Genomic DNA, 14,286 nt, shown 5'->3' on the forward strand with positions numbered 1-14,286 from the left:
ACGGAAAGTTACTAAATCATTAATGATCGATTTTTTTTTACCAAATTTTCAGACGTTTTTGTATGTTAGTATTCGATTCATAAGAAAAAAATAAAACCCCTGCATTTTTTTCGAATCTTCAAGCAAAATCTGAAAATTATCACCATCGCTTAGTTCAAAGCTCGCCACTCGAGCAGCGCAGTGATCGCAAAAGAGTTTGTTGGATTCTTAAATTACATGCACACGATACATGTATAATATAACGAATTAAAACGAATTATTTTAACTTTTAGTTAAAATTTGACAGTCATGCGGTTATTTCTGATCGAGTAGTTGAATTTAACCAAAACAGCTGCCCATTGCAAAATTTGATGGATGGAAACAGAGATGTCCATCTCCTCTGTGTAACGAAGAGCAAGTATAATTTCTCCCCTCGCACTGACATCATCAACGAGAGCTCTTTTCTTTCACACATATATACCACTGTTATATAAAGTGTGCACGCATCATGAGAGCGAGAAAAAGATTGTCATAGCAAGGCCATCGTTACCTTTTATAAATTTCAAAATTAAATCACAGAAGTGTTCGCTCACTAGCACACTTCAGTGGTCACTGGGGTGTATTTAGGCGAAAGCGCGTGAGAGCGATTCATGCGAAGAGAATGTGTTTCACTCGCGCCAGCTGCTTTAACCACAAGCACGCACTCAAATTCTGTCTATTCTACACTGAGAAGAAGTGCGCTTTCCTTTTAGTGTGATGTTCCGCTTCTAGAATCCCCTGTGTACAGAAGAATCTTACACCAGAGTGTATCACTCTGGTGAAATGCCATCACTGCCCGCATACGCATGGCTGCCAGATGGTTGACTAAACGCTGCCAGCTGGAAAAATATGGCTGGCAGACATTCTGGTGACCGACTGCCTCACCGCTGCCAGATATACAACTCAAACGATACAACCGTTTCCACCAGGATTTTTCCACATTGAAATCTTTGACATTTTCAGCGGAGGTGAGAAGATGAAAACGCTCGGCTAACTTAGATACAGGCGACTTTGTTTTGTCAAATTGGATTTGATAACAGTCACTGAATCAATTTTGGTAGCCGTCTGGTGGCCATGGCTGCCCAGGTAGCCAAAACGCTATGCGGGTGACATGGAAAGTTATTTGGGTTTATTTTACACTGAAAACAAAATGATCCCACTTGTACTCGGCGGGCAGATTTCCCCCCAGACGGTTGGCTATGTCTGCCAGCCATTTTTGCCGGAATTCTGCCAGAATTCCGGCAAAAGTCTGGCAACAATGCAACAACCGTTTCCGGCAGAGAATTTCGCCTAGCGGTTAGTAACGGTTCTGTTTCTGCCAGATTCTTGCCATACAAGATTGGCAGAACCGTTTTGAATCGGTTCTACATTTTTAGCGTCTTGGTTTCATTTTTTCATTAAAAAGTACATATGAAAGGCAATAAATTATTGCCCTTCATACATACTAATTATGAAAATGTTATTGCCAATAACAGTGCTTTCTCACTACCAAACATACACATATTTCAATCTCATTTAACTCGTCTCAAGATTCGGTTTTTGTATGCACATGCGGGATTGACAAACATCAAATGAAGTCGAATAAAAAATGAAAAAAGAAGGAAGAGAGAAATAAACAAGACACATACGGCGAGATAATGACGCAATTTCGCCTGAACAATTTTGACAGCAGCCGGAATGCAGCCAGTCTTCTGACGGTTGCCAGAATTCCGCACAAGCGGGTATAATTGCAATACAGAGAAAATTTTCGAGAAAAACTTATTTCCCTTGACAATGTATTCAAACTTTTTACTGAAGTATTCTCTATGACTGAAAGTATAAAAAAATAACACAAACTTATTTTTGAAAGTTTTTTTACTGTGTCGGAAAACAACTATCGATCTGTCAAAAATAACCATGCTTTCGAGCAGGGTTATTTTCGACTATGACAAAATAACTACTCGACTGTCAAATTTTAACTTAAAGCAAAGACATCATATTAACAAGATATCCAGCTCTCACATTTTCCGAACAAATTATTGGCAACATCCTTTTTTGCGAACATAATGCCCTCAGGCGAGTCCGCATCGAATCTCGTACATAGAAGCAGGGGAGAGAAATGTCAAATTCGTGCGTGCCAAAATAGCAGTACTGCGCACCCATACAATTGACATGATATGTTGAATGTGATGCCGTGCGATGGCGTTGTAGAACTGAAGATTGATTTCGCTCCAAGCTGACAGGGTCTGCTTAAAGTTAAAATAATTCGCGAGGTGCTCCACTGCATAAGGCTATTCACAATGCTGTGATGGATATCTGTTTAGAAATGACAGGTTGTCATATGTTTATATATTTGTCGGTAAATGTTTTGGTGTTATGTCAACTCACTAGATCTCAGTGTTGCGATTGACATGTTTTAGTTGTAGATCTATAATAGATCATCGCACACGAAATAAATCAGTATTGCGAATAACCCTAGGCTGTTGACCATCTCAAGAATTATTTTAACATTTTCACTAGAGCAGTTTTATGGTCATTGTTGAACCCCCAAACCCTGCCTGAAAGCATGGTTATTTTGACAAGTTATTTTCCGACACTGAAAAAAAAACTTGAAAAAAATCTTGTTTCAGATCTTCAGTGAAAATGTTTTCTGTGTAATTTCTTTTTATACTTTTAGTCCAAGAAAATACCCCAAATAAAAAGATTCAATACATTGTCGAACAAAGTAAGTTTTTTCTAAACGTTCTTTTTACGTTATATGTATTGCAATTATTGTGCCACTTGAAATCAATCACTTCCCATCCGTCAAACGTTGAAATGGGCCGCAGTTTTAGTTGAATTTAACGGTAAAAAATAACTATCGAAATTTCAAATTTTAATCAAAAGGTAAAATCATTTGAGAAATTATTCACAGTTTTAGACACAATTTCGTGCAATTTACAGTTTCCGACTAATCATACTTTGAAAAAAAAAGAGGCTGAAAAAATACGACCGCCCTTTTAAAAATCAGGTCTGAGTCGTATTGGTCTCTACATGCAAAACTAATGGTTTGCCATTCTAAAAACGTGTGAAGCTCTACTCAATTTGGAGAAAGTCAAACCTGATTATGCCAGCTTTTCTGTTGTCAATTTCTGGAATTGCTCTATTTCTAAAGCAGGCTGATTCGCAAGCTAAATTGGATATTTAAGCATACGACACGGATTGTTGAACGAATATTGATTATTTTCCAACGGAAATAGGAGGTCAGAGAAGCTGAAAGCATCGTTGCAGTTTTCATCACTTCCGGTGAAACATCAAAAGTGGATACAATTCTGTTCTACCAATAAAGACTGTCCCAGAATGTATTGACGCAACCAAAAACCGCTGTCATTTCGCAATGGTTCAGAATCTGTCAATTTTTAGGGCTGCGTCCTGTTGTTTACACTCTTCTCTAACCACTTGTGCAGTTATTTATTCGTTTTCATTAGTTTGTTTCATCGAAAAATTGTGTACAAATGGTCGAAAAATTGTGTACAAATGGTGCACAGAACGCGGACTGTCACTGAGAAAGATATCAAAAAGAGAAGGAGTAAGTGAAAAAGTCATGCGAAATGCAATCAGGAAGTTCGGTGAGGATAAACCGAAAACGGGTCGAAAAAAAGGTCCTGCTAACCCTCAGTTGGATAAACGTACACTGAAGGTGTTCGAGCAAAAGAAGGTGGTTTCAGTTCGGGATGTGTCCAAAAAAGTTGGCACTTCGAAGTCAAATGTTCTTCGTGCTAAAGAACGTTTGAATCTTCGAACCTATAAGAAGCAGAAACAGCTAAAACGTAGTCCGAAACAAGAAGCATCGATCAGGCCGAGGGTTCGAAAGCTGTACAATACGATTCTTGCTGGAAATTTGAACTGCATATTCATGGACGACGAAACCTACGTGAAACTCGATTACAAATCCTTGCGGGACCACAATATTATACGGTGCGAAAAGGGCAAGTGTTAAACCATTCCGAGACATCGATTGAAGTCGAAAAATTTGGTAAGAAAGCCATGGTCTGGCAAGCAATTTGCAGCTGCGGTAAGATTTCGAAACCCTTCATCGCCACTGTTTCAATGAACAGCGAAATATACATCAAGGAATGTTTACAAAAACGACTTCTACCCATGATTCGAAGCCACAAGGGTCCTGTTGTCTTCTGGCAAGATCTCGCTTCTTGCCACTACTCGAAATCAACGGTAGAATGGTATACAACCAAAAATGTCATTTCGTCCCAAAAGACATGAATCCACCAAATTGACCACAACTTCGACCAATTGAGGAATTTTGGGCATTAACGAAGGCACATATTAGGAAACATGTGTCGGCAGCCGAAACCATTCAACAGTTCGAAAAAGATTGGAAAAAAGTGTCAAAATTTGTCGCCAAGAAGTCTGTACGGAATTTATTGAGGAACGTTTGCAAGAAGGGGCGCTAGCTAGTCTACAATGGCTAAGTAGCAAATGTTGAGAATAATATTCTGTTGTTGTAGTCTAATATTATCAGTATATCGAATAAAATTTGAATATCTAACACTTGTGAATTATTTACAGCGAAATCAGCATGCGTCCATACTTTCTGGGACAGTCTTTAACACCAATGATGATACCAAGGAAGGCTTTTATCGTATCAAAGAACGCTCACTGGTTACTCTTCACACGATTGAATCAGTGCCATCAAAGAGAGACGGATATCATCGAAACAACAAAAACCCGGCATGGCTCATTTAACATATAATAGACACCAGTGCGAGAGCGAATTTCTCTCGATGACATCTCGATGACTCGATGAATCAAAGGTTAGCACGCTGCTGTGGAGATCCTCTCTGAAGCAACAAACGGTCGCTTATTCTCGTTTCGCGATCCGATTCTATACGGGCAGTTGATAATTGCGATAGAATCATTTTACTATTGCCGCTTATTCTAACTATGTGCATGTAACATTTGTATAAGTTGTGTCTATGAAAATGTCTATGAATGCTCCACACAAGGGTTTTGAAATATTGCAACCTAGTATGAGAATCATCAAGTTGAATCATCGATTCGATTTTCTGCGATAATTGTCAACGTGCGATTCTCTCTTGGTAAATTCCACTCAGCACCAATCATTGTCAGACTGTAATTTTAGGGCCGTGAAATACTCAGAGTATGAAGTGGAGCGAAGAAATGTAGAAAAATTCTCTCGCGGTTCATGCATTGAGAGACTCGAGTTCTAGTAGCATCTTCTACCGGATTGAAAATGTTGTATACAATATAGATAGCAATATATCAGCTTCTGTCAAATTTTCGGCAATCACCAACACTGGATGACACCAATTCAGTTTATTCTGATATTATGTTCTTTTTTGATACTTTAACTAATCATGTGTGCAGCTTAGCCACAGCCGTGAAGCAAAATTCGAAGTCGGGTCGGCCTAGTGCGGCTTGACCTCAAGGGATTATGTATAAAGTGGGCTAAGTTGGTGATTTTTTAAGTGGTTTATACAAATTTTATTTGAAAAATCGAAACACAGTTCGTTAGTAGTACGTTCGAAGAAAAAGAGGGTTGCAAAATAGATAAAAAGGTAAAAACTGTCAGAGTTAAGACCATGTCTAGAAAGCCTATCTTTTTCTAAAAACTTTCCAAGACGTACCGCTTGACTGAACATTTTCTTTATGATAGATGTATTATGGTGTACTTGAACGATTCAGTTTCCTAGAAAAAAAGGTTGTCCTTTAAAATAGCTTGTTGGCTAGAAAATCAAGTTTTCTGGTGCTCTAAATTCTGAAAAAATTCATTGAAAAAAATCATTTAAGTGAGGAAGGATTTGTTCAAGTACACGAGAATATTAATAAAAACAATGAAAAAAAAATCAATTCAACTGATTTTAGTTGAAAAGATTTTGGGATATCACATTCGCCGCAAAGGTATTTAAAAAAATCTATTCGAATATAACTATGATTGAAACTTTGTTCGCCTATAAGTCGAACCAGCGCGCTACGATCTGTTGAAATTATGTGCTTCGATCTGGATGATTTTTTAGTTCAAATTTATATAGAACCCCTTTAGGCGTCTTGTTTCATGTTGTCTTAGCGTAGAACAACGTACGCCTGCACTAGCTAACAACGAACCCAACGCTTGGGATTTTCAACAGTAATAACGATACTCTCATCAACAATAGCGAGATCGAACCAATGAACCACTGCTCCCCCTTTATCGGCTGTATAGCCATAATGACGACCGACACCATTAACTTACAGATATATAAAGAAGAGTGTCTCCAGGAGCGACTGCTTCCTTTCCTCCGGTTCCTCGGTGGTAACACTCTTTTTTGGTGGGATCTGGCATCGTACCATTTCGCAAAACCGGTAATCGAGCGCTAAGAAGCCAGTGATGTTGTTTTTGAGTCGATGGAAGCAAATACACCAGAACCAGAACACCAGAACTTCAAATAGAATCTTAGCAAAGACATTATATTAACAAGATATCCAGCTCTCACATTTCCCGAACAAATAATTGGCAACATCCTTTTTTGCGAGCATGTCGCCCTCAGGTGAGTCCGCATCGAATCTCTTACATAGAAGTAGGGGAGAGAAATGTCAAATTCGTACGCGCCAAAATAGCAGGGCTGCGCACCCATACAATTGACATGACATGTTGAATGAGACGCCGTACGATGGCGTTGCTGAACTGAAGATTGAGATCGCTCCAAGCTGACAGGGTCTGATCTTAGGAAAACAGAGAAAGTCTTCAAAACCGACAAGGATGGCGCAAGTGTAGCGCAGAATTAGAAGGCTAAAGTTAAGTGCAAGGTGCGGGAACACAAGAAGAGCAGGTTGATTTAACCAATTTTGTAAGAGCATTGCTAATATATGTTTATTTATTACCTGTAAGATACAATAATACCCGATTTAAAATAAATCATTTTTGTCAGTTACATTCTTTCGAGTACAGCTTTTAAAAGATAAAACACGAAACGTTAAAATACCAAAATATATAAATCAAATGATCACATAATTTGGCAAAGAAAACGTTTAAGTCAAGTCATGAATTGAAAATATCGTTAGCGCGCTAATTGCATTGCCTATAAGCAAAGCAAAAACTTTTCTCGTCATTGTCTTTGCCTAACCACCCAACAACCACTGAAAGCTTATTTTAACATGCTATGTTAATCTGAACAACAACTGTATCAATCTTTGCACTGCGAAATTGTTTGTTATGGTGCATACAACGTTTGTTGCAACACTTTCTCATCATCAATATATTGACTTCATTTATCAATGTCAAAATTGGTTCAGATGAGTGTTTCGATGTAATATAATCTGGTGTTACAACACTTTTGAAAAATCGTTCAGTCATTCAGTCAAAACAAAAATATCAAAGTCGGCTCCTAGAAGAATGACTATTGAAGTACATTAAAATGTCTGTTACACGAACAAGTTCGATTTTCACTGGTGAATTTTGCACCACCGACGCGACGCTGGAGTTCGACTGAGATTTTCTCTAATTTTCTCGCTTTCTCTATGGCCACGCGTCGGGTCGACCGGGTGCCAAAATTTCAATTTTCACTGGCATTTTCATGGAGTAGATGTCTATGCTGTATGGGGCGATCCGAAATACGTTAGACGGCATCGAGACATCGTAGAGTAAACACGCGGCTACGTAGTTTCCATTCGGAATATTTTCCTCACCCGTTCACGACCGGCAGATAAACGGACGAAACTTCGTTTTTGGCGGTGCGTCCAAATGTGCCCATCTGAGAGGCAGTCGGTCGGAAGATTTATTTTTAATTTTGCTTGAAGCGTACCAACAGCATTAACGGAGCATTGCATTATTAGCGGCGCGCAAGTTTTGAATCACGTTGGAAAATTGAAGGCGAAATTATCGCGCACCAAAGCTGCTCTCTGTTCAACTGAATGACGGTCCGTTATTGATGGTTGCAAGTCTGGAGTGAAGAAGATTATTTTCGTAATTAATTAATTACCTTCGCGTATGCGTACGTTTTTTTTTTGTTTGGTTTTGCATTTTCAAGCTTGAGTGTTATTCTGTGGGAGAAACTGTGAAGTGTTCGAAAAGATTTTCTCTCGGCTGGTGCTGATGCACCGCGAAGAATCTGGGTTAATTTGTTGATTCAGTGTGAACTCAGCTGTCGAAACAAACGTTGGCCAGAAATTTGTTGGCCATGCAGCCAGAAGAGTACGAAAACACCGGTTGGCTGTCATACTTCAGCCGGCATAAAACGACCTACACGGCTGCCGACATTCACAAAATCAGCAACGAATTGAACAACGTTCGGAAGAATCTAACCGCTACCCAATACGCATACGGTGAACTTAGCAGTGAACTGAAGGCCTTGAAAAGTATCCAGGAACAGCGTCTTAGTGAGGAATATGAACGAGCCAGTAGTAAATCTAATACATCCAAGACCGAGAAGCGGTTGTCTCAGCAAACAGAGGAAATAAAGTTTCTCAAAAACGAATTAACAGCCTGTAAAAATGATCTATTAAAACAAATTAATACGTTAAAAGTGAACGTGAGTGAAACCGCGAAGAAGAAAATGAAATCTGGTCACATGCCGACGGGTGCTTCTCTGAACATTGAAAGTAGAATTATAGCACTAGACGCTCAGCTGGACCAGCTGGCCGGTGAAAACAGGGACAAAATTAATGCACTTGAGAGTCGAGTGAATCAGCTGGAACAGCAGCACGAGCGAGAATGTAGTACCACTCTGAAGAAGCTGGAGGCCTCGACCACTCGCAAGATAAAGGAATTTAGTAATTTGCTAGTGGATCTTCAACGTAAGTTGGAAATCAGTGAGACCAAGCTAGACGAACAGATCCGAAATCAGTCAATGAGTCAGGATGCCATCTACGAGGAGCTGGACCAACGGATGGATGTGTTTTCGGCCAAGCTACGGGATATGCACGCTAGAATTACACGCCTCGGACAGAGGGATGACATCGGGTCAACTTTCGTGTAAAGTTGGATGGCAAACGTATTATAACGAAGGTGAGGTAGGTGGAATTAGATCTTGATGAAGGTTTTGTATTGGGTTTGATTCCCGTCGAAGATTTTGATATTAGGTTTTGCCCCTGTCAACAAGAAAATTGATCAAATGATACGAAATTTATATTGTAACCAAATCTATGACAAATTAAAGCTTGTGGTGGAATGATGCCTTTCTTATTTCGTTCGTATTCTCATATATATAATTAGTTTTATTACCGTCACTGCTAATTTCAATTTTTTTAACAATTCGTTATATGATCACGATGAAAAACCAAATTAGCTGCTGAATTATTGAAAAAAAAAGAGTTTATGACGCTATATATACACCGAAACCTCCATTTACGAACTAAACGGGGTTTCGTTAATGGAGGTAGTTCGTAAAAAAAGTTACGTTATTTGGAATTTGATTCGTTAAAAAGGTGTACATTATTTGGAATTTGGTTCGTAAAAAGAGTTAAGTAAAAAAAGTAACGTGAAAAAGTAAACGGCGGTTTGGGTGTAGTGTAATGTTGCCCGGGTCAGCGGTTCAGAGGGTGTGGTGCCAGACTAACAAGTCAGATGTCGTATGTTCGAGTCCAGACTTCGAACCTAAGTAGCACATTAAGTTGCTGCCCTGAGTGTGCAACTTATCAAGTTAGTTTATATTACAATTCTGGCAACTGTTGTGTTATGGAAGAAGCTCACTTTTTCTGTGTTGTACAACATATCTTTATGTTCTTCCGTTGTTACGAAAAACAACCATGCAACTCTTGTTATATTACAATCAGTGATATATGATGGAGAGAAATTGAATATGCAGCTATATGAGTTATGTTTTTTATGGAGAGAAATTAAATATGCCATTCAGTAATAGCCGTTCAACCGAGAAGGTTGTGTATAGAAGCGTACAGTTTGATAACGCTGGTTGGTTTACACGCGTTAAATGCGACAACGGTTGAACTACAGGTGGAGACCTGTTGGCAGCAGCCGTTAAAACGTATAGTCGTGCTGCATAAGAGAGCCCTAGTGCTGGGCCAAGCTGGTGAAGGAAACAACAAAGGGCGTTTCCCAAACTCTACCCAGGCCGCAATATACAGCCACAAGTGCTGAGCAGGAGAGTGCAAAGGCACACCGGTGCGAAGGCACTTCGGTGCAGAAGCATATCGGTGCGGAGCACTAGGAAGAAGGAGACAAGACAACTCGGTCTTTCCACTGCCATACAACACGCAGGTATACACCGGTGACCTGCGCTGGTTACAGCTGGCGAAGACGAAAGCAAATCGGAATTCGAGTGGTGCTGGATGTCAGGTAGCAGTAGCATCACATCATATTCTATCGCTACAGTGAGCTTCAGCATTGTATCAACGTCCAGATACATCCAACAAGAACATCTAGAGCAACGAGGATCTACACGGCAGTGCAACGGAGATAGACAACAATTTCAAGGTAGAAGTTTTTTCTTTTCCTTTTGATTGAGTACTGTGTAGTGTTGGTTTCAAATTTTATTTTAAAGTTTAGTTAAAAATTTTAATGTAATGGATGAATCCATGGACGTAAATCCTAGCATGAATCCGATACCCCCACGAACGAAAAAATATCAGGAGAGCTCTTCTGGGCCTTGGATAGTCTTTTTTAGACGTATATCAAAGCCATTAAACATTTTTCAAATTAATAAAGGTTTGACATCACGATACTCTTCAATCAAAGAGATCATAAAAGTAAATAACGATAAAATTCGTGTTGTGGTAAATAATTTGAAACACGCGAATGATATTGTCTCTTCGGAACATTTCAATAAAGAGTATAAAGTTTACATACCCTCCAAAGATGTCGAAATTGACGGTGTTGTTACCGAAGCGAGTCTTTCGGTAGATGATTTACTCAAGCATGGTGTTGGTCGTTTCAAGAACTCTATGCTTGAGGGTGTGAAAATACTTGAGTGCAAACAACTGTACTCAGTAGTTCATGAAGAGGAAAAAAAAGTTTATCGCCCATCAGACTCGTTTCGAGTGACATTTGCCGGGTCTGCGTTGCCGTCCCATGTCTATGTCGATAAAATTCGCCTCCCTGTTCGGCTTTTTGTTCCAAATGTAATGAATTGTACGAACTGCAAAAAATTCGGCCACACAGCTACTTACTGTAGTAATAAACCAAAATGTATTAAGTGTGAAGGGCCTCATAAAGATAATGGTTGCAACAAGGAAATTGAAAAATGTATTTATTGTGGGAATAGTCCTCATGATGATATTTCAGTATGCACTGCATTTAAAGTGCACAAAGACAAAATTAAGCTTTCTTTAAAAGCACGGTCTAAGCGCACATATGCAGAAATGCTTAAAACGGTCATTGATGTCCCCCCTTTGGAAACCGAAAACGGGTTTTCAAATCTAGAGGAACCAGAGGACTCTGACTCTGACGAAAATAGTGAAGGTAATTCGTTTATCACTACCCAAGGGTCAGTTAAGAGAAAGAAGTCTTCCTCCAAATTACCAAAAAAGACACCTAAAATTTCATCTTCAAAAAAAGATCCCCGTGTTAAACAAAAAAAGTCAAAACCAAAGACTGTGCCTCCTGGTTTGTCAAATTCACAAACCAATCCAGGATCTAGTACAGAAAAAGATAATAATCCAGTGGGCTCCATTTCACAGCCACCAACAGGATTACTGAAGTTTTCGGAAATTGTTGAATGGATTTTCTCAGCATTCAATATATCTGAACCCTTAAAGACCCTCATAATGGCATTCCTTCCAATAGCTAGAACCTTTTTGAAGCAGTTATCAGCTCAATGGCCAATTGTCTCAGGTTTTGTATCTTTTGATGGATAATTTATCACCCGTCGCAAATGATACAATCACTGTCCTGCAGTGGAATTGTCGAAGCATCATGCCAAAACTTGATTCATTTAAAATATTATTGCATAGTCAAAAATGTGATGTATTTGCTTTATGCGAAACATGGCTTACTTCAAACATAGCTTTAAATTTTAATGATTTTAACATTATACGTCTCGATAGAGACTCTCCGTATGGTGGAGTGCTTTTGGGAATTAAGAAATGCTATTCCTTTTATAGATTAAACATCCCTTCAACTTCTAGTATAGAAGTTGTTGCTTGCCAAATAAACATTAAAGGCAAAGATATTTGCATAGCTTCGGTTTATATTCCTCCAAAAGCACAAGTTGGACAGCAACAGCTTAATGAAATGGTTGAAGCCCTTCCTGCACCACGATTGATTCTGGGGGATTTAAATTCGCACGGTATTATGTGGGGTTCCGTTTACAATGATAGCAGATCATCTTTAATACAAAACATTTGTGACAATTATAGCATGACGGTATTAAATATGGGTAGCATGACACGGATCCCAAGACCTCCGGCACGCCCAAGTGCATTAGATCTATCTCTTTGCTCAACATCAATTCGACTAGATTGCACCTGGAAAATACTGCCTGATTTACACGGTAGCGATCATTTACCAATCATCATCTCAATTAGCAGTAGCAATTGCATTGCTACTTCCGCTAGTATTCCATATGATTTGACAAAAATATCGACTGGATTAAATACCAAAGTAGTATCTCTAGTATTTTGAATTCAATGGAAGAGCTCCCTCCACTTGAAGAATATGACTTCCTCATTTGTTCGATTCTGGAGGCAGCAGAACAATCCCAAACTAAACGCTTTCCTGGGCCAACGACTAACAGAAGGCCTCCCAACCCCTGGTGGGACAAAGAGTGCTCAGAGGCTAAACTCGCAAAACAAAATGCTTGCAAGACGTTTCTAAAACGGGGAGGAGGAACTCCTCAGAATTTTGAAAAACTTATGGTTTTAGAAACCAAGTACAAGAGCATACTTCGAGCCAAAAAATGTAGCTATTGGAGACATTTTGTCGAAGGTTTGTCAAGAGATACCTCAATGAGCACTCTTTGGAACACGGCCAGACGAATGAGGAATCGTAACGTGGGCAATGAGAGTGATGAATACTCGAACCGATGGATATTTGACTTTGCTAGGAAAGTTTGCCCAGATTCTGTTCCTACGCAGAGCATTATACGGGAATCTCCTCCAAATAATGGTTTTAATAATAACCCATTTTCAATGATGGAATTTTCTATAGCACTCTTGTCTTGTAACAATAACGCTCCAGGGTTGGACAGAATTAAATTCAACTTGGTGAAGAATCTGCCCAACCTCGCAAAAAGACGTTTGTTGGAATTGTTCAACAAGTTTCTTGAGCAAAATATTGTTCCACCTGACTGGAGACAAGTGAAAGTTATCGCCATTCAAAAACCGGGGAAACCAGCTTCCAATCACAACTCATATAGACCCATTGCGATGTTGTCCTGCATCAGAAAATTGTTCGAAAAAATTATTCTACGACGTCTCGACACTTGGGTCGAGACGAACGGTTTGTTGTCAGATACTCAGTTTGGCTTCCGTAGAAATAAAGGGACGAATGATTGCCTTGCATTACTTTCGTCTGACATCCAAATTGCCTTCGCTCAAAAGCAACAAATGGCATCTGTATTTTTAGACATTAAAGGAGCATTTGATTCAGTTTCCATTGATGTTCTTTCAGACAAGCTTCACCAAAATGGACTCCCAGCGGTTATAAATAATTATTTGCACAACCTTTTGTCAGAGAAACACATGCATTTTTCACATGGCGATTTGGCAACACTCAGAAATAGTTACATGGGTCTCCCGCAAGGTTCATGCCTCAGTCCGCTCCTCTATAATTTTTACGTAAATGACATTGACAGCTGTCTAGTAACCCCATGTACACTAAGACAATTGGCAGATGATGGCGTGGTTTCAGTTACTGGACCCAAAGCTATTGATCTGCATAAACCATTGCAAGATACCTTAGATAACTTGTCCGATTGGGCTGTTCATCTTGGTATCGAATTCTCTGCGGAGAAAACAGAGTTAGTCGTCTTTTCAAGAAAGCATGATCCCGCGCAGCTTCAGCTCCATATGATGGGAAGAATGATCCAACAGGTTTTAACTTTTAAATACCTCGGGGTGTGGTTCGATTCCAAATGCACGTGGGGAGGACACATTAGGTTTCTGATAACAAAATGCCAACAAAGAGTAAATTTTCTTCGAACAATAACAGGGTCTTGGTGGGGTGCTCATCCGGAAGATCTAATAAAATTGTATCAGACAACGATACTTTCAGTGATGGAATATGGATGCGTTTGCTTTCGTTCCGCTGCAAACTCTCATATTATCAAACTGGAGCGAATTCAGTATCGTTGTTTGCGAATTGCTTTAGGGTGCATGCATTCGACACATACAATGAGTCTT

At 39.4% G+C, this 14,286-nt stretch overlaps 1 protein-coding gene across 2 annotated transcripts in view; it reads left to right on the forward strand.

Moving 5' to 3' along the window:
• Positions 1-7,603: 7,603 nt before the first annotated feature.
• The window catches only part of LOC131430170 (uncharacterized), a 35,583-nt gene continuing 28,900 nt past the window's right edge, over positions 7,604-14,286 (forward strand). The window contains exon 1 of one of the 2 annotated variants that reach the window (XM_058594907.1): positions 7,604-9,003. In XM_058594907.1, the coding sequence (XP_058450890.1) occupies positions 8,172-8,969 (798 nt within the window). In that variant the 5' untranslated portion in view covers positions 7,604-8,171 and the 3' untranslated portion in view covers positions 8,970-9,003. The remainder of the gene's footprint in view (positions 9,004-14,286) is intronic. The other variant, XM_058594906.1, reaches the window with a different exon arrangement.

This window comes from Malaya genurostris, chromosome 2, assembly GCF_030247185.1.
Source record: "Malaya genurostris strain Urasoe2022 chromosome 2, Malgen_1.1, whole genome shotgun sequence".
Classification (NCBI taxonomy): Eukaryota; Metazoa; Arthropoda; class Insecta; order Diptera; family Culicidae; genus Malaya; species Malaya genurostris.